The sequence below is a fragment of the Eptesicus fuscus genome, chromosome 4 (assembly GCF_027574615.1).
Source record: "Eptesicus fuscus isolate TK198812 chromosome 4, DD_ASM_mEF_20220401, whole genome shotgun sequence".
In the NCBI taxonomy this organism is placed as follows: domain Eukaryota; kingdom Metazoa; phylum Chordata; class Mammalia; order Chiroptera; family Vespertilionidae; genus Eptesicus; species Eptesicus fuscus.
In genome coordinates this window covers 25,903,994-25,925,762 of record NC_072476.1, presented here as the reverse complement: position 1 = coordinate 25,925,762, position 21,769 = coordinate 25,903,994, and the positions used below count along the sequence as shown (strand labels likewise).

Below are 21,769 nucleotides of genomic sequence, written 5' to 3'. Positions count from 1 at the left end.
TCTGAGCAAAATAAAAATAAACAAATCTGAGCTCAGCAGTTTTTAAAAATATAGTGCTATGTGCTATGGGTACTATATAGTATATATTCCAATACAGTATATATAGCAAGTAAATATTTCATATGGGCTGAAGAATAAATAACTACAAAACTTTAGTTTTTACTTCTTATAAAAGTGAAAGTTGTATATCACATGATATCTGAATTTTTCATATTAAAGAAGTCTATCATTACTTCTAACTCAAAATGTAAATGATATCTTGCTTGCTTTATTTAACTTTCACTATTTGCTTGCAAACACTTTCAGGGGGGGAAATAGAAGCCTGTTTATTTATTTTCAGTGTAAGTGCACACCAAAAAAACAAGAAAGAAAGCTTAATTTCTCCTCTACTAACTGAATTCAATATTTAAAAATATTTTGACAAGAGCTAATTCTAAGTTTAATGGATAAGGTATATTACTTCCTCATGACCATCACTACCATCTCATACGGGTATTAGTCGGCTCATAAGGTATTTACAAAATGAGCCCCTTTATAGGTGGTCTTATGAATTATTATAACTGAAATTATCGGTTAGAAATTACAGGTAAAAGACACAAATGTGAAACACAAGTACTAGTTCTGACATTGGCAGAAGCTAGCTGTTAACCTTGGACAAGTGACTTTCCTCTCTGGCTCTCAACTTTCCCATCTATAAAATAAAAGGACTAAAGTCAGATCATTGCTAAGGTCCCTTTCAACATCTAAATTCTAGCTTTCCCTTCTCTACCTTAGCAAGGAGTGGAAAATTTAAAATCAAAATACAAAACAAAACAAAAACAAAAATACCCTAAAATGATTGCAACTGGTCTAACAATTGTTATTTAAGAGCTCAAGGTCTACTAACTGTGGTAGTTTATACTGTTTACAAGGTACAAGTTAGGAAGGCTTAGTACTAAAGTATACTATAAAAGTGTCTTGGATGTCACACTTTCCACATAAAGATGATCTAAATGCCATTGAGTTGTGCAATGGAAAAGTACTAGCCTGAGAGTCAGGTTTTAACTTTGTTCAGAGGCATTTCTTAGGTAACTTAATATCTCTGGGTCTTGATTTTCTCTTGTATAAAATGACAAAGTTGCGCTAAATTATCTTGAAGACCCTTCCTCAAACCAAAACTCTGTTTCTAAGTAGTCATTCTCAACCTACCCTTTTGTAATGCATTTGTTCCAAAAACATCTTGGTCTGCTTATAGATTTCTTGGCCTGTCTTGTGGAAGGTCTTGAGAAATTCTATGAACTCTTTAGACACTCTATCCGTTTCAATGCTGGTTTGCCGGTTTATGGAAGGACTGGGAGCTTTTGCTTCCTGAATTTCTGCTGGGAAAATTAAAAATAAGTTTCATTACACAGAAGAGCCATGCATGGAATTACTTTAAGTATCTAATTTAAGATTATTTAAATGACGCTTACTCAAAGTTAAACTTGACCTTAAATTATTTTATGTTTAAATATTTGGGCAACTTTCCTTAAAGTAAGCTAAATTTATTTTATGAGCAAAAATACAAATAGAAAAAAACCTGCATGATGTAAAAGATATCCCTATTCAAACAAAAGTTGCTTTATTTGTATTATCTTGGCCAAAATATATCATGCTTTGATCTATATATTTAATCATTAGTACTAAAATGGCACCACTGTCTTGAACAACTTTCTCAAAGGTTTGCATGAGTTTTAAAAACTAATCAAGTGAAATAATCAGAAGTACAAAAATTTAGATGACTTATAAAATATTAGACAATCTTTCCAAATCCATTTTACTTGCAAGAAATGGCAAAAGGCTAATTTGTTTATGTGGAAGTTAATAATTATTTATCCACCATTCGGTTTTCAAGTCAGACTGCTCAAAGTAAAAGAATGCATTAAAAGTAGCATAATGATCATGACAGAGCATACAGCTAAAAGGCAAGGGAAGCAAATAAGACTGTCCAATGAGTTGGTCACATACTCTTTATCTCTTCAATAAATACTCTAAAGCCCTAACCAGTTTGGCTCAGTGGATAGAGCGTCGGTCTGTGAACTAAAAGGTCCCAGGTTCGATTTCGGTCAAGGGCACATGCCCAGGTTGTGGGCATGATCCCCAGTCGGGGACTTGCAGGAGGCAGCTGATCAGTGATTCTCATCGTGGATGTTTCTATCTCTCTCTCCCTCTTCCTTCCTCTCTGAAATCAATAAAAATATATTTTAAAAAAACACCACAAATGTATAAAATAAATAAGTAAATAAGTAAGTAAATACACTAAAAGGAAAATGAAACAGTCATGCAACAGAGGTAAGGGAGATGTGAGAGTAAGCACTCTCAGAAAGTATGAACTATCACTTGTTCTCCTATCACATTCTAAACCTCCTACTTTTGAACTGTGCTCTCTAATTCAATACCTATAAAGAATTAGGTACCTTATACACCCATATTTCCCTTTAACACACACAAAAAAAGATAATTAAGAAGAAAAATAATCTTTTTAAGGTATGAAAAATCAACCTATTACATGTTTTCTTAGAGTAATTTCTTATAATCTTACTAGAGGACCGTTGCACGAAGATTCGTGCAATAGGCCTTCCTTCACCTGGCTGCCTGCACCAGTTTTCCACTGGCACCCAGGACCCAGGCCTTTGCTCTGGCTACCACCTTCCGTCTTCGCTCTGGCCGGAGCCTTCAGTCTTCGCTTTGGCCAAGCGCCGCTCCTGTAGCTCCCTCCGTCCTATAGCAGGCGTCCCGCCCTGCCTGGCCGCTTCGCACCTGCATGTGTGCTGCCCAGAGGCCTGGAGCGGCTGGGGGGCAAGGCCGCCGCCATCTTTGTCAAGTTTTATTTGCATACTCACTCCTATTTGGTTGGTGGGTGCCATGAAGTGACAGCAATTTGAATATTTATCTTTTATTAGTGTAGATTTTTTTAACTTTAGTACTTTAATACACATTTTAATGATTAAGTTAAAATAAAGTTTTTAAATATATATATTTTGATTGATTTGAGAGAAAAAGGGAGAGGGAGAGACATAGAAACATCAATGATGAAAGCGAATCATTGATAGACTGCCTCCTACATGCCCCCTACTGTGGATTGAGCCTGCAACCTGGGCATGTGCCCTTGACCGGAATCACACCTGGGACCTTTCAGTTTGCAGGCCGTCACTCTATCCACTAAGCCAAAGTGGTTAGGACAAAATAAAGTTTTAATAAAGGCATCATTCCTATTAGATTGCCTGGTTTATTCAAGTGAAATAAACACATATAGATTACCTAAAAATATACACTATTAACTGTAACAAATTAAAGACTCCACATCTCACTTATTACATAACTAGTTATTAAATGTGTTACTTAATTATTTGACTTATGCTCAAACTAGTGGCCCGGTGCATGAAATTTGTGAATGGGGGGGGGTGTCCCTCAGCCCAGCCTGCACCCTCTCCAATCTGGGACCCCTCGGGAGATGTCCAACTGCCGGCAATCAGACATCCCTCTCACAATCCGGGACTGCTGGTTCCCAACCACTTGCCTGCCTGCCTGCCTGATTGCCCCTAACCACTTCGGCCTGCCAGCCTGATCACCCCCTAACCACTCCCCTGCCAGCCTGTTCGATGCCTAACTGCTCCTCTGCCGGCCCGATTGCCCCCAACTGCCCTCTCCTCTCAGCCTGATCTCGACTGCAATGGCCCTCCCCTGCCGGGCTGATCTCGCCCCCAATGGCCCTCCTCTGACAGCCTGATTGCCCCTAACTGCCTCTGTCTGCCTCATCGCCCCTAACTGCCCTCCCCTGCTGGCCTGATCTCACCCCCAACTGCCCTCCCCTGCCGGCCTGATCTCACCCCCAACTGCCCTCCCCTGCAGGCCTGATCACCCCTAACTGCCTCTGCCTTGGCCCCTACCACCATGGCTTTGTCCGGAAGAAAGTCAGACGTCCAGAAGATGGCCAGTTGACCTGGTCTAATTAGCATATTACCCTTTTATTAGTATAGATAGGCTATATAGGATAGGATTCCTTAAATGGCAGGGGGGAAAGCCTTTTTCAACAGGAGGAGATGCTCTTGGCAGACAAAAATACAAAATCCCTATATCTGAACTGATAGCCAGCCATATGCACTATATTGACAAACTGGTCATTAAAAAATTGAACCGCTTTCTTACACCTTACACCAAACAGCCATTGCCCTTAAAACCCCTCCTTAGCCCCCACCATAGGTTCTGCCTTCGCAGTTCACCCAGATTAGGTTCTGATTGGTTGGTTTCTATGCCAGTCAACATCAAAAGCTCTGCCTCCTAGGCAGCCATTGGCTCCTCGCAGTTCACCCAGATTTGGTTCTGATTGGTCAGTTTCTATGCCAGTCAGCATCTCCAGGCCTGATCAGAGAGGCGGGGCTGATGGCAAGGCCTGGAGAAAAAGAGAGGCAAGGGCTGATCAACAGCTGCCATGGAGGCTGCAGATCAGACCCTGCTTCTCTTTCCAGGCCTCTCTCTGGGACTGATTCACAGCCCCCTTGGCAGTCAGTGCTGGGTCACTGCGTTGCCCGCAGTGCGGCAGTAAGTGCTGGGTCACCGCGGCGACCCAGCACTGACTGCAGGACTGACTTACAGTGTTCAGTCGTCCGTTCGGTAGTTTTGGACGTTACAGACCCTGGCTCTTTATATATATACACACACACACACACACACACACACACACACACACACACACACACATATATGTATGTATGTGTATATATATATATGTATATATATATATGTAGATTTATCTATTTTATTAGTTGGCTGGATAATGGATGATTATTTTAGTCAATCAGTTACACTCCATTTATTGTCCTTATTTATTTTGATACTCCAGTTTGGCCAGTGGGAACCCATTTAAACTTGCTTCTGGGTCTTTGACATGTCACCAACATTTTTGGGGGTCCTCTTTCCCTGTTCCAGCCCTGGAATCAGTCATTTCTCCAAGGAACCATAGTTCAGTTTAGTGAAGAACAATAATAGAATCTAATAACTAGGTCAGTGATGGGCAACCTTTTGAGCTTGGTGTGTCAAACTTCGCCAAAAAACTGAGCATAACTCGGGTAGTGTGTCACTTTGAGGAAAAAACTAACTCCAAGACTCTAGTCGCAAATGTTTCATCCTCAGGAGCAGCAAATGTTTCATCCTCGGCATGTGGCCGCGTGTCATCAGAAATGGCTATGCGTGTCAGTGCTGACACGCGTGTCATAGGTTCGCCTATGTGACTGAACTAGGTGGAAGACTAGTATTTTAATTCTAGGAGCATAAGCTTTAGATTAATTTGTAAACTGTTTACAAGTTTTTACTTAGGGTGACAACATCTACTTGAGCTATTAAAAAGTAGGAATTTTTAAATGTATGAGCAAGTATTTCCCCTTGGCCAATCCACTGTAATTTACTCTGTAAGCTTTAGCTCACTCAACCTTACTTTGGAGATTAGAAAACTATATGTAAACTCTCTAAGCTTTTACAGTCAACCATCTCATGCTTATTAAAATAGTCTTCAAATCTTTAGAAGGTTATTTGTGTTCTGTTTATTACCAAGCTGCCCTGGCTTAACAGCTTTCTTTTGTGCTACCAAAGAAGTAAAATATCAAGAGCAAGGGCATCATATATTAATGAAGTAAAATAAATAACACAAAACACAAAAGGTCTATTTTAGTTTAGACCCAATAAATCAAAACACATTTAGAATAGGCTGACCTCACCTACATGCAAAGGCCAAACAATCAGTCTAAAATGCTAAGTCCATCTAGCAAAGTTACATAAGCTTGTGAAAAAAAAGATCCAATAGCATCCTCTTTATGCACATTAATTTTTTCAATACTTTGAGGTCCTTTTCCCTGTATGCTTTCTATAAACAAACAATAAAAGTAACTAAAGATAAAAAATCAAAGTAAAAACCTATCATTCTAAAAGAAAAGATAATAAGAAATATTCTGTATAAAGGTTTTTTTTTAATTTATTTTTTGTTAATCCTCACCTGAGAATATTTTTCCATTGATTTTTAGAGAGAGTGGAAGGGAGCAGGAGAGATAGAGAGAAACATCAATGTGAGAGAGAGACATTGATTGGTTGCTTCCTGTATGCACCCTGACTAGGGCTGGGGATTGAACCCGCAACTGAGTCACATGCCCTTGACCAGAATCAAATCCGGGACCCTTCAGTCCAAGGGCCGACACTCTATCCATTGAGCCAAACCAGCTAGGGCCATGTAAAGGTTTTTAAAATAAAAATAACTTGGAATTGTTTCTTTTAAAGTACCAATCTTCTTTCTATACTATGATGCACATTGTCAGAAGCTCTTAGAACATTTTTCTAAAACTGTCAAGGATGGTTAGTGAATGCACATGATTATTATGCACTTCAGTAATAGAAACCTCATCAAATGTCTATACAGGTAAATATATGGGTAAACACACACACACACACACACACACACACACACACACACACACAGAGACACGAATTCAAGGAAAAACACTAAGCCAGGAGTTAGGAGACCTGAGCTCTAATACATCAACTCATATAACTTTGGGTAAATTAGATAACTTTTATGAGCTTTCATGTCATTTGTAAAATGAGGCAGTTAGAGCTGATGGTTTTATAATTTCAGTACTATTTCATCTGCTGTCATATGCCAATTCATTATCTATCATTCTATATAATAAAAGGGTAATATGCAAATTGACCCAAACGACAGAATGACCAGAATGACCGCTCAACCAGTCACTATGAGGCATGCTGACCACCTCTCAGTCCCTTTCCCTGGCCAGCAGTCTCAGGTCACCCAATGGCAAATGGGGAACCAGGGGTGGGTTGCAGGGGGTGTGGGTGGCGCCAGGCCAAGGCCCCCACCCCACTAGTCACTCCACACACACAGGGCAACCTGTGGCGGGGGCGGGGCCAGCAAGCGGGCAGAACGGCTGACCTCTTAGTTCCTCCCCTGGCCGGCAGGCTCCAATCACCCAATGGAGAATGGGGAACTGAGGGTGGGTGGCGGCAGGGGGCAGGGCCAGCTGCGGGCAGCTGGGGAAGATGGCCCTGATTGCAGGCCAGGCCTAGGGACCGTACCCATGCACGAATTTCGTGTGCCGGACCTCTAGTAAATTCATAAGATTAGTGAGACTTTTCCCAAAGCAGGAAACAGAATTTAAGCTAAATAGGAAAGAATGGCTTTGATCAATGCCCTTGAGCTCTCTACTAGCAGAGACTACTCTCTCAGAAAAACAGCATGTTTTAAAATAATTAACACTTCCTGTAGACTTACAATGTGTGTCAGGTACTGTGCTAAACTCTTTACACACATCAACTCATTTAACCTAAAGACATGCCTCTGGTAAGTATTACTGTCCTTCAGAACAGACAGGCTTAAAGAGATTAGCTTGCTCTGAGTCACACAGCCAGTAAATCGAAAAGCTGAGACTCAAACCAGGCTTACTCTGAAGCTTATGTTCTTAACCACCTTACTATACTACCTCCTAATAAATAAATCATGAGCAAATATATTCTTAATTTAATCTCCAGCAAGTATTGACTATTCTCCAAATTAATCATGTGAACTAAAAGATTATTTAAAGATTTACATTTATAAGAGAAATGCTGTGTTTCTGGTTATAAGCAACCTTTCCTCTAATAAAACTAAACAAGAGTCATTAAATTCAAGACCAGCAAAGATCTAAAGGAGTGATGTTATTCATTTCCCTGCCTTTAGGCAGGTCAAAAAACTTCATCCCAACTACTCCAAGTTGAGGGGCTGGGAGTGAGACAGGGCTCCCAAGAAAAGAGCTCTTTTGATAGCATCAGTGTTAGTTCCCATGACCCCTCACTATTCCAAATTTACTGCACAGCGGTTACCAACATAAATGTTCAGAGACTAAGTCCTAACAGCAGACATTCTCTCTTGCTTACTACTAGACTGCTCACTGGTAGAACAAGTGTGACTTTAGCGATAATCCTGTTGCTGGTTTATATAGCGACTAGAGGCCCGGTGCACGAAATTTGTGCACGGAGGGGGGTTGTCCCTCAGCCCAGCCTGTACTCTCTCCAATCTGGGACCCCTCGAGGGATGTCCGACTGCCCTCTCACAATCCAGGACTGCTGGCTCCCAACTGCTTGCCTGCCTGCCTTCCTGATTGCCCCTAACCGCTTCTGCCTGCCAGCCTGATCACCCCCTAACCACTCTGCTGCCAGCCTGTTTGCCCTCAACTTCCCTCCTCTGCCGGCCTGGTCACCCCTAACTGCCCTCTCCTGCAGGGTTGATCACCTCCAACTGCCCTCCCTTGCAGGCAGGGTGCCTCCCAACTGCCCTCTCCTGCTGGCCATCTTGTGGTGGCCATCTTGTGTCCACATGGGGCAGGATCTTTGGCCACATGGGGGCAGCTATATTGTGTGTTGCAGTGATGATCAATCTGTATAGTACTCTTTTATTAGATAGGATAGAGGCCTGGTACAGGGGTGGGGGCCAGCTGGTTTGCCCTGAAGGGCATCCCAGATCAGGTGGGGATTCCCTTGGGGTGTGGGGTGGCCTGAGCGAGGGGCCTGTGGTGGTTTGCAGGCCAGCCACGCCCCCTGGCAACCCAAGCAGAGGCCCTGGTATCTGGAATTTATTTTCCTTCTACAATTGAAACTTTGTAGCCTGGAGCAGAGCCAAGCCTGGGGCTCCCTCCCCAGCCAGGAGCCATTTGTGTTGGGGTTATAACTGAAACTTTGTTGCCTTAAGCGGGTGGGCCCGGCCAGGTTGTGTGGAAAGCTTTGCTTCCCCTGTTGCCGGCGGCAACCCTGGCCTGCTCTCTCAAGCTCCATTCTGCCGCCATTTGTTTGAATTTGTTTACCTTCTATAATTGAAACTTTGTAGCTTAAGTGGAGGCTTAGGCCTGGCCAGGGCAGGCAGAAAGCTTGGCTTCCTCTGTTACCTAGGAAACCTTGCTCTCTGTGGCTGTAGCCATCTTGGTTTGGGTTAATTTGCATACTCGCTCTGATTGGGTGATAGTCGTGGCTTGTGGGTGTGTCGGAGGTATGGTCAATTTGCATATTTGTCTATTATTAGATAGGATAATCCTGTTGCTGGTTTTATTTTAAGAAGTTGGATGAATAAGGTCAAGTACATAGACATCCATGCACTAGAAAATGCATACTATGGGTTATGTTCACCAATCTAAAAGCCCAAAGTGAGTCCTTTTGCATATGTTCTCCATATATTTCCTCAAATACTGTCTCTCAGATAAGCTCTCAGAAAACTTCCTTTTTAGATGACTTCAAGCCTAGAAACAGCCATTTCTGAGAAGACATGAATGGTAGGGACAACACATAAAGGAGAATAAACCAGGATCCAAAAATTAAAGGCACAAAAAAATAGAACATCCAAAAGACAGCCATTTAGATGGGAATGAATTTTATAAAAAAAAAAACAACTATATATTTCATTTCTCTTTATTTCTCCTAGAGTAAATAAACAAGTTTCTCTAAAAAAACAACCAGAGGTTTTTTGTTTCATATATTGCCTGACCCTCAAATCTGAGTTCACAGTCTCTAAAAGCTTTTCCAGAAATTAAAAGGCTGAGCTTACATGTATGTGGATCTACTCTGTACTTCATTTGGGCACAGAAGAAAAAAAGAGAATCCGAAAATTACCCTTCTTTGATCCAACCCTGGATGAAGCACTGAAGAACTTCTTCACTGTGGTAACCTTGCGAGTCTTCTCATTGGTTTTCTTTTCTTCAAACTTGGAAAATGTGAGGGACTGAGCCCCTTGGCTGGTCTGACTGCTGGCAAAGGCCTCTTCCTCCTCCCGCTGTAATCTGTAATTCAAGAGAGGATTAATGACCCAGATATTCTCCAAGTTTTCCTTGTATCTAAAGGTTATTACTCAACGAATTGAGGAGGATCTAAAATTTTTAGAACTAGAGGCTAAATACACCAAATAATAGATCTGGAGTTTCTGACATGAAACTATCCTACATGCTACTATAGACTTTAAAAGAGACTTTCTCCACAGATCATGTTCATTCAGCAACTGTACGAGGGTTACAGAAAAGAAAGTCCAGTCCTTTTCCCTAATAAGCTCAAGGTCAAAAAGAAGAAAAAGGTAAGTAAATAATTAAAATATAATGTAACAGCTCCTATAGTAGAGAGTAAAACACACGTGCTATGAGAACACAGGAAAGAACAACTAAATCTGCTGAAGGAGTCCAAGAAGGTTTCACAATGGTAACATTTAGGCATGTCTTAAAGGATGAATAAGATTCCACCAAGTCAAAAGGCATCCTGGGAAGAAGGAGCTACAAATGTGAAGGCATAAGGTTCTTGTTACAAATCAAGTCCAGTGTAGTCAGAGCACCGATGGTGTGATGAATATGAGGCTTATTTGTGTATAGGAACCAGATGGTAAGAAACCTTGGCTGCGGACCCACTATCATCCTGGATTTCACTATGTGGTGAGAAACCAAAAAGACTGTAAATCCAGTAAGTTACCATGATCAGATCTGTACTTAGAAAGATAATACTGGCAGTTGTGTGACAACGGGAGGGGCAAAGAGACTAGAGACAGGGACAATAATTTAGAATATATTACAAATATTTAAGTGAGAGAAAATAGGACCTAGAAAACAGGAGGCAAAATTAAAAAGACGTCTCTAAGCTCAAAAAAGTAGAACTTGCACAATTAGTTGTAGATAGTGTGAGAGGTGAAGGAGAAATTAAGAATACGCCAATGTTTTTTAGCCAACTGAATTAATGGTGATGTCATTAACTGATTCAGAAAGAGGTTAGGAGAAAATGTTGAAAATGGGGATTAGAGTAAATAAAAGCACTAATTTTGGCCTTAGACCTGCTGAATTTGAATTATTTATAATAAATCTCAAAATCTATCTATAGAACAATGGTTCTCAAAGTGTGATTCCCCAGACAGTAGCATCAGCATCACTTAGGAACTTGTCATAAATGCAAATTTTCAGGCCTCACTCCCAACCTAATAAAGTCAGAGACTCTGGGAATGAGGTCCAGCAATCATTGTTTTTACAAGATTTCCATCCAGGTGATTCTCATGCCTGTAGGAAACCTCAAGCGAGATTACAATTGGAAGGAGTAAGAAATAGCAACAAAATCACAGGGAGAGGTGGTTAGTCTGCGAATGGAGTAGAGATACAGCTTCCTCTGAAACAAAATAGGAGGTGCCGAAACCGGTTTGGCTCAGTGGATAGAGCGTCGGCCTGCGGACTGAAAGGTCCCGGGTTCGATTCCGGTCAAGGGCATGTACCTTGGTTGCAGGCACATCCCCAGTGGGGGGTGTGCAGGAGGCAACTGAATCGATGTTTCTCTCTCATTGATGTTTCTAACTCTCTATCCCTCTCTCTTCTTCTCTGTAAAAAATCAATAAAATATTTAAAAAAATAGAAGGTAATATAGGTATTAGTACATTTGGCAGTGAAGAGGGGAGAAAGCTAAGAGCTTTCATGTTTAGTATCCTCTACTTCTTCATGAAATAGATCAGCTACTGAGAATATCAGGAGTGCAGTGAGAAACCTGAAGGAATAGTTAATGTTCTATATATATTTTTTTTCTCTTTTTGATTGACCATGGAGTCACTGAAAGGAGTGAGTGTACTTTATAATTCTGTGAGTTCACCACAGATGTTAGAAAAGTGGTCACTCAAATGTGGCTAATTAGATATAAAACTAGCAAAAGTGGTCAGAGTTCAGCTTGACTTTCTTTTACTGAGAAGTTTCAGTTTCAAGTATGCTCTGGCAAAGGATTAACATTATTTGTGGCATTTTATTAGTTCCTATGCTCACCAGCTATGCCATCTTTTAATTTTTATCAATCATATTTCTGGATAATACAAACTTCTCAAATAATACTTCTGACCTACAAACCCCATTTTGGAAAAGTTAAATTTTCATAATTCAAGAACTACAAATTTGTTGATTTGTATATACTAAGTGTTTGTGATGTGCCAGATGCCATGCTGGTTTTAACATAAAATGGGGAAAAACAATGCTTGACGAGTGCCAAGTCCCTGCTAAGGACATCATAAATATTACCTCATTTAGCCTCCACCATGAAGTATGTTTACCTCCATTCTTCTACTCCCAAATGTTATGGTCTGAATTAGGAAACTCACACACCTCAAACACAAAATACTTAAATGGTAAGACAAAAGAGAAAATGAAGGCACTGAAGCTATTCATTAAATGCTGACTGAGAAGAAGAGGGGAAAATTTTTCTCTCTTAATATTAGTCTGCCTTGCTGATAGCTCAAGACAGAAGAGAAAAAAATGTATTCTGACAATAACAGTACTATGTATCCAGTTATATCACTGTAAAACCACCCCTAGTTAAGTCTTTTTACCGCTCTGCCAGTTCCCAATCTTCCTGAATCTGCTTCTGTCTGGCTTTGTGGTACTCCTCCCTCCAGCATTTGGAACAGAAACCCTGCCAAGCAGGGTTGCCGTAGTAACCACATCCTTTCTTGCACAGGAGCTCTGATTGATCCACATGAATTCCTCTGCGTTCAGACTTAAGGCTCATTTTCTTCCTGTTAATCAAATAACAAACAAGGAAGTGTTGTTGAAAATGAGTTATTCTATCAGCACAGCAATTAATACCCCAAAAACGATTCCATATCTTCAAGTTATAGGGGAAGGAAGAAGAGAAAGAAGAAAAGGGAGAGGAGGAGGAGGTAGGGAAGGAGAAAGGGAAGGAAGAAAGACAGTTTAAATAAAGCAAATTCTTGACATAGCCACACCCCCCCCCACTGGGGATTTGCCCACCACCAAGGCACATGCCCTTGACCGGAATCGAACCCGGGACCTCCCAGTCCGCAGGTCGACACTCCATCCACTGAGCCAAACCGGTCAGGGCAAAGAAAAGACTTTTTATTCCCTGCCCAGTTACATAATGAACACTTTAAGAAAGGACTAATGTTATATTAAAGACCTAACAGTAAAACACAAAATTATAAAACTCCTAGAAAAAAACATAGGGGGAAAACTTCATGACACTGAATTTGGCAATGATTTCTTGGATATTACACCAAAAGCACAAGTAACAAAATAGACAAATGGGACTACAGCAAACTTAAAAACATCTGCGCAGAAAAAAATCAACAGAGTGATATAAAAGTGAATATTTTGTCTCAAATAAAATAATTCAACATTTACCAAGAAAATGAATATAATTAAAGCATCAGAACAATCTAAATGCTTCAAGAAGGCATTCAGGGACCTCAGCAATCTAGGACAAATTAACATGAGCCCACTAGTTGTCACCACTCACTACATACACAATATTGTGACAGATACTTAATATAATTATTTATGGAATAAAAAACAAACAAACCCCAAGGTAGACATTTTCTCCATTTTATTAAATGTGAAATCTGAGGTTCAGAGAAATTTTCAAAAGTACGTAAACTCTACTGAAAACAAACAAAAGAGAAGGAATTCAAAACCAGGTGAGCTTCTAAAATCCTTGTACCACACTGTCCCCAATCTACTTGTCCAAACTCAACTCACATCCCTGAGCACAGTAATGTTCACATGACCATCTCCTAAACAAACCATGCATGTTTGTGCCTCAGCTTAGAATTCTTTCCTATACTTTTCTTCTGCTTTTTCAAAGATGATTCACTACTGAAAGCTCATTTTAAGGGTCGTCCCTTCAATGAAACTTCCCATGAGCTTCCTTCCACTCAGAATTAACTTTGAACCTCCATTCTTGAAACATTACTTATTTAGGAACCAGTTAAGTCCATTCTACTTCATCATAAAGGATCATTTCCGCCCTGCCTGGATGACTTGGTTGGAGCATCATCCCATAAACAAAAAGTTGGAGGTTTGATCTCTGGTCAGAGAACAAATGGGAAGCAACTGATTGATCCTTCTCTCTCACATTGCTGTTTCTCTCTCTCTCTAAAAAAAATAAAATAAAAAATTCAATAAAAACGTATCTTTGGGTGAGGATTAGAAAAAAAATCACCCTAACTGGTTTGGCTCAGTGGATAGAGCGTCAGCCTGTGGACTGAAAGGTCCCAGGTTCGATTCCAGTCAAGGGCATGTACCTTGGTTGCGGGCACATCCCCGGGGCGGGGGGGGGGGGGGGGGGTGTGTGCAGGAGGCAACTGAATCGATGTTTCTCTTCCATCGATGTTTCTAACTCTCTATCCCTCTCCCTTCCTCTCTGTAAAAAAATCAATAAAATATATATATTTTTTTTAAATCGCATGTTTGACTTCCTCTCACTTCGTCTAGAAGCATCTTGAGGAGCTGCTTTATATTCCCAACAGAACACAGCATGGTGCTAAGGTGCTCAATATGTGTTTTGAATTGCATATGGAGATAGGGCTGCTCTCTATTCAGCCTTCATTTGGACAGTGAATACGTTTTCCTCTAAGATTTGATGCAAATTATTTTTCTTTAATATATCTTTATTGATTTCAGAGTGGAAGGGAGAGATGGAAACATCAATGATGAGAGAGAATCATTGATCGGGTGCATCCTGCACCACCCCCACCCCCACCCAATGTGGATGGAGCCCACAACCTGGGCATGTGCCCTGATTGGGAATTGAACCATGACCTACTCGCTCATAGTTCGACAACCACTGAGCCACACCAACTGGGCAAGATCTGATACAAATTTGAGGACTTATGTAAGATATAAAGTCAGAAGGAGAAACCAATTTAAATATGTGTCATAAATTGATTAGGAAGCCAGAAAAAATTTTTAGCTATGACTTTCCTTTATAGACTATCAGCAAAATAATTTGAATTTTCTGCAAAGCTATTATCTAACAAGATTCCTTATTTGGTAAGGTAGTCTTCATCTCTGGCAATCAACTAGACCTTACTAATCCTGCTAGGTTGATTCATTTACCAATCTCTATTTTATTTTTGCTGCTACCACGTTATAGTTGTTAAGGGAGTGAGGAAGAACCACCCGAGAGCTCTGAAAAGGGGGTTGGGGTGGTCCTGTCTAATGTCACACATGTTAGAGTTAAAATTTGAAATAATACCTTAACAAGTCCCTACGTCTGTTTTCTTCTATTATACCGTGTCTTATTTGCTCATAGCACCAGGATAGTATTATAAATTGCTACTCACCAATTTCCATTTAAATTCACAGAATAAAATGGTCTTCATTCTTCTGCCCATAAACTAACTGCCAAACAAGCACAGGGAAAAGTGGCACTCCACAGCATGTATTCAAGAAGCTCACATGTCTAGAAAAAAGTAAGTCCTGTATCTTGTGGATCCTACCATAATTTACTAAGTGCCAACTGTGTGCACAGAACAGGCTAGATACCATTGTTAATACAACTGATAGAACATGTCCTTTCCCTCAGAAAGTTCATAACAAAAAAACAAAACAGAACAAAAAAATCCCACAAAAGGCATACTGAGCAATGCAGAAAGATATAGTGCTATGAAACTATGGGAAAGAAAAAGACAAGGTAATTCTGAATTAAGGAGCATGAAGAGAACACTTAGGCCAGGGGATGGAGGTGTAGGCCTTAAAGAGTTTTGAGTTGAACCTTAGAGGGTCTTGGAGGAATGATACAAAAGTGGAAGAACATTCTATACAGGAAGAACATCTTTTACAAAAAGCTTAGAAATAGGAAAGAAAATGATGTAGTAGAAATAGGAGGTTAACCGAAGAAGGTAAGTGTGAATTCAAATATGACGGCTTTTAAAAACTTCAGACTATACAGTCTGATTGAACCACCACTGAAAGTTCCAGAAAAGGGGAAATCATGATGAGATCTCTATTTTAAGACATTAAAACTTGAGAGATGAAGTTCTCTTTTATAAAGTGAGGTGGACAATAAATTCTCCTCCCCCAAAATCAACTATAAAAATGGACAAAACTTCCTTTATGCTGATGAGTCAATGTGTTAGCCAAGGAGTACATTTACACTGCAGGCCACCAGCTCTTTCTGCTGGCCTCTCTCTGTTTCCTGTGTGTATGCACAGGCTCTGTTGGCCAGAGTGGAAGGAAGCCTTACTGGCTAGCAGTGTTTGCGACAAATTCTTTGTCTGAACAAACAACAATCTTGGACTGAGCATTAAGGTATGCAAGCACAGGGGTGACCCTTAGAAGGAAGTCAAGCATAAAAATAAAAACAAGAAAAAGCAACAGACATCAAGGGCCATGTGAAGTCTTAGTCCAGCTATAAAATATGTATGATATACATTGAGCACTACTTTGGGGATTCTCAATAGCAAAAGGGAGGAGGAGAATTGGGGAAGAAGACCAGAATTCAATATATCACCAAACCCTGGGTAAGTTTATCATTTTTCCCTCCAGTATCACTGAGCCAACCCAGAAACGCACACCAAGGCACAGAGATAGATCCTCTAGTTCGGACTGAAGGGAAGGAGAAAGGGAACTTCTAACACAGAGGAAATATGAAAAATCTCTCTATTTTATTGTTTTTAATCTCTTCTCCTGAGACACAGCACCCAAGCAACCACATACAGCAATGCCTGAAAAGACAGATTGCAGAAATCAAACTCTGAGGAAGGGGAATTATCAATTTTCCCCCCTCTCTATCCTCCCATTTCTTGGCCCCAAATGTGAGACAGTCATGGAAGTACAGTGTATATGACAGAGTAGGATAACTAACTCCACTGTTTTCTGGCCAGAAAAGATGAGAACCTAGGAAACAAAAAACATATAGGAGAACACACTGACAAGAACTCAAGAAAACAACCTGAAAATGTTGTTTGTGAACTTCTGGGCTCATCCACTCCTAGCTGTGTATAATGGATCTGATGCTATTCAGGACAAAAGACTAAAATTCAAACTAACAGAGACACTGCACAAGTTTCAAACTGGCACATACATGAAACAGATCAAAATAGTACTGTAAAGGCTTTGAAAAATGAACCGACATTGGAAACACAGAGGGTGGGTTAGAACTTGCAGCCCGAACTGGACAACAAAACTAAAAAATTATGCTCTGCAAATGACACTATTAAGAAAAGGAAAAGCCGAAGCCGGTTTGGCTCAGTGGATAGAGCGTTGGCCTGCGGACTTGAAAGGTCCCAGTTCAATTCCGGTCAAGGGAGTGTACCTTGGTTGTGAGCACATCCCTGGTAGGGGTGTGCAGGAGGCGGCTGATTGATGTTTCTCTCTCATCGATGTTTCTGACTCTCTCTCTCCTTTCCTCTCTGTAAAAAATCAATAAAATATATTTTAAAAAAAAGAAAAAGAAAAGGAAAAGACAAACTACAGACTGGGAGAAAATACATGCAATCACAAATTTAACAAAGGACCTGTATCTAGATTATATTTTAAAATGCTCAAAAATCAACCGTAAGAAAAACCAACCAATTACAAAATGGGCAAAAGACTTGAAAGAGAGTGATCTAAAGAAAACATACATGCTGGAAGACAATTCTCACAGTTTCGTCCAAGAGGTCTTTGCAAGCATCCTTGAATATCTTAACATTCTTCAAAGAAACATAATTATCTCCCCCACTCCCACCCCAGCAGAGGACAAGTTTGTGTACTGTCCAGTAAAATAGATACAATGTTTCCCTCCAGGTCAAAGGTCAGGCAGGTCTGTTTGCTGCCTGTCGTAAAAGATTTGGGTTAAGTTTGGATTCCTCAGCTGTGACATCGCCCCTAAGCGACTTGGGAGTAAAGGTAGCCCATGGTGAAGATGAAGATTGTTTTATAAATGCCCTTTGAACAGTAAAGTACTTTGTCTCTGACTCAGGATCTTAAGTCTTCTGCCAGCATGCATTAAACTGTGGCAGGCTCACTTGTTACTTATAAGTAGAGTAAAAACTCAGGTCCTTCGCAGTTCTTAACAACATGGCAAATGAGCACATGTTGTTCAACATCATCATCCATTAGAGAAAAAAGTTGTTCAACGTCATCATCTATTAGAGAAATGTAAATTAAAACCACCACGAGATATCACTACACATTTATTAGAATGGCTGAAATTAAAAATACCAACAATACCTGCGGTAGCAAGGATGCAGAGCAACTCAACACTCATACATTCCTAGCTGGAATGCAAATAGTATAGCCACCATGAAAAGCAGCTTGATAGTTTAAAAAAAAAAAGTTAAACATATTCTTACCATACAACCCAGCAATCCCACTTCTGGTTATTTCCTCCAGAGAAATAAAATTGATGTTCACTCAAAAATCCATACACAAATATTTCTAGTAGCATTACTCAGGACCATTAAAAAAAGGAGACAACCAAAATATCCTTCAATCAGTGAATGGATAAACTGTGCTACATCCATGTAATGGCTGCTTCTCAGCAAAAAAAAAAAAGGAGGAGGGGGGGTGAGAGGAGCAGTACTGACAAAGCCAAAAATTGTATGAATCTCAAAGGCTTAATGATGAGTGAATGAAGCCAGTTTTAAAAGTTTACATATTGTATGATCAGTGTTTGTTAGGAATTAGAATTAGGGGGAGGGTATCTATCAAAAAAAAAAAAAAATAGCACAACCCAGCAATCCCACTTCTGGGACTATATCCTAAAAAACCCTAAATACCAATAAGAAAGAATATATGCACCCTTATGTTCATAGCACCATTGTTTACAATTAGAGGCACAGTGCACAAAATTCGTGCACTCAGGGGGGGGGGTGAGGGTGGTTCCTTAGCCAGGCCTGCGCCCTCTCACAGTCTAGGACCCCTCACGCCTTATCACCCGCCTGCTGGCTGCTCCTTACCACTCGGCTTGCTGCTCCTTAATGCTGTCACAAAGGCGGGAGAGGCTCCCGCCACGGCTGCTGCATTCGCCAGCCGTGAGCCTGGCTTCTGGCTGAGCGGCAGTTCCTCTGTGGGAGCTCACTGACCACCTGGGGACAGCTCCTGTGTTGAGCGTCTGCCCCCTGGTGGTCAGTGTGTATCATAGTGACTGGTCGAACAGTCGGACACTTAGCATATTGGGCTTTTATTATACAGGATATGCATAATCCATGGACACAGACAATAAAATAGAAAAGGTCTGGGGTAGGGTAGGGGTTGATGAAGGAGGGCAAAAAGGGAGAAAATTGGAGACATCTGTAATACTGTCAACAATAAAAACTATACACTCCCCAAAAATTCAATTTTACTGTATGATTAAAAATAAAAACTTGAGCCCCACCCTGTTTGCTCAATGATTAAAACATCAGCCTGCGAAGTGAAGGGTCTCGAGTTTAATTCCAGTCAAGAGCACACACTTTGGTTTCGGGCACAATCCTGGGCCCCAGTTGGGGGACATACAGGAGGCAACCAATCAATGTCTCTCTTTTATGCTGATGTTTCTCTCTCTCTCTCTCTCTCTCTCTCTCTCTCTCTCTCTCTCTCTCTCTCTCTCTCCCCCCCCCCCCCCCACCTCCACCATCTCTGAAAATCAATGGAAAAAATGTCCTCGGGTGAGGATTAAAAAAAATAAAAATAAATTTGAGAGGCAATTTCTAGGTTGGATTGGGGGAAAAGAACAGGAGACGGATAGTGTTCAACAGACAACTATAATAAGAAGGCAATGCAGTGGGAATGGAAAGGGGAGTAGTGGCAACACACTTTGCAGGTGGGATCTGTAAAAATTAACTAATGAGACATGGCAGAGAGACTTGCAAGTTTATAAAAACTCTTTACTGTCTCTACAAAATTAAAGCCCTCCAAGGACAGCATTTAGATTTAACATACTTATTTAGTAGATGAGGTTGAGGTAGAGAGGAAGAACTAAATCTACCCAGAATCTAGAATGTTAAATAAAAGAAACTTTAAAGACTTTTTGTTCCCTAGGTTCTTTCCTTTTACAATAAAGATGAAGACACCAAGACTGTGAAGTTTATGATCTATTCAATCAAAAAGGTAGTGCCTGGCCGGTGTGGCTCAGTGGTTGAGCATCGACCTATGGACCAGAAGGCTACGATTTGATTCCGGTCAGGGCACATGCCCGGGTTGTGGACTCGATCCCCAGTGTGAGGCATGCAGGAGGTAACCAATCAATGACTCCCTCATCATTGGTGTTTCTGTCTCTCTCTTCCTCTCCCTTCCTCTCTGAAATCAATAAAGAAATATATATATTTTTAAAAAGGTATTAAGTGGCAGGGACATCACTAGAGCCTATACGTATACTAATCCCAAATTCCATCAAACTATTTTGAGAGCCTAAGCTAATCTTTCACCATTATCATCCTGTGGTCCCTTTCTTCAATTCCAAGAGGAATGGACAAAATGAAATATCCATTTTTCCTTATATCAATTCAGTAAGTTTTTTAATTTTTATACTACAAATACTATAGCACAGGTCTGTGTTACAAAACAAAAATAAAAATAAAAAAATGAGGTTTTTTTAAAAATCCTCACCTGAGGATATTTTCCCACTGATTTTTAGAGAGAGTGGAAGGGAGAGGGAGAGACAGAGAGAAACACTGATATGAGAGAGACACATCAATTGGTTGCCTCCTGCATGCACCCAAGGTACGTGCCCTTGACCAGAATCAAACCTGGGACCCTTCAGTCCGCGGGCAATGCTAAAATTAACACATGTGCCATCGACCTTCCTTTTCTTGAGGAACTGTTACCCCAATCCACAAGGGTAGGCTGCCAGCAGCCATGTTTGTATACCTGCCACTTCAGGGCCACAGTTGACTGAATCAGAGATGGACATGTGACCCAAACAGAAGTTTTGGAAATGAGACTAATCTGGGCTGTTCTCTTGAATGATTGAGTAAGTGTGGCATGACCATTTCCATCAGGTGACCTGAGTAACAGGATAACAGGTCTGCAGAGTGAAATAGATACACACCAAGAAGCAGAGAAAAGTAGCAGAAGAAAAATACTCTCTAGGTCCTGAAAGGTTTCCATTTCTCAGTTTCAGTCCATTCTTAAGGTTCAGCTGCCTGCCTACCCTCAGATTCTGAGACACAATCCTGATTCCCCCACTGTTCTTTTCTTTTTTTCTTACACTTGTTCCAATACAGTCTATTTATCTGTACCCAAAGACTTGTCCAGGTACTATTCTAGAGCTAGAAAAATATAACATGATTTCTATGAAGTCTGCTTAGCATATACTAAGAGCTCAATAGGTATTAAGATAAAAACAATAATAGTTGCTATGAGTCTATAAAGACCAATTTGGTTTGGTCATAAGATCATAATGATTAGTCATATCTGCATTCAAATCTCAGTTCTGCCACTTATTAGAAATGTGACTTCAGACAAATTAATATTTCTACAACTTTCATTTATATCTCTCTGTCCAACTTCTGCTCCTACTCTTCTCAACCTTTTCACAAATCTCAGTCCCACAGGCTTTGTGCCCCATGACCTTTGCTCTCTGATATTTCACCTGTGATTATGTTACCTTACATGGCAAAAAAAAAAAAAAAGACTGCAGATAATTATGGATAATTATGTTTACTAATCAGCTGACTTTAAAATAGGGAGATTAACCCTGGCTGGTTTGGCTCCTTGATAGAGCATCGGCCTTCGGACTAAGGGGTCCCGGGTTTGACCTCCAGTCGGAGAAGTGCGGGAGGCAGCCAATAGATGATTCTCTCTCATCATTGATGTTTCTATCTTTCTCTCCATCTACCTTCCTCTCTGAAATCAATAAAAAATATTTTTTAAAAACATAAAGATTACCCTGGGTTATCCATGTGGGCACAATATAAGCACATGAACTCTAAATGCAAAAGAGGACAGGAACCAAGAATAAGCAAAAGAATCTTGAAAAAGAATGTAGAAGGACTTACACTTCCCCAACTTCAAAACTTACC

At 40.5% G+C, this 21,769-nt stretch overlaps 1 protein-coding gene across 5 annotated transcripts in view; it reads right to left on the bottom strand.

Annotated features, from left to right (window-relative positions):
- Window positions 1-21,769, bottom strand: part of RABGEF1 (RAB guanine nucleotide exchange factor 1) — an 86,232-nt gene that overhangs the window by 22,570 nt on the left and 41,893 nt on the right. For 3 of the 5 annotated variants that reach the window (XM_054714811.1, XM_008141507.3, XM_054714812.1), the window contains 3 exons: window positions 12,374-12,559; window positions 9,658-9,824; window positions 1,189-1,358 (listed from right to left, as the gene is read on the bottom strand). In XM_054714811.1, the coding sequence (XP_054570786.1) occupies window positions 1,189-1,358; window positions 9,658-9,824; window positions 12,374-12,559 (523 nt within the window). Of the gene's footprint in view, window positions 1-1,188; window positions 1,359-9,657; window positions 9,825-12,373; window positions 12,560-15,124; window positions 15,184-21,769 lie in introns of those variants that run through there. The other 2 variants (XM_054714813.1, XM_028145393.2) reach the window with 2 other exon arrangements.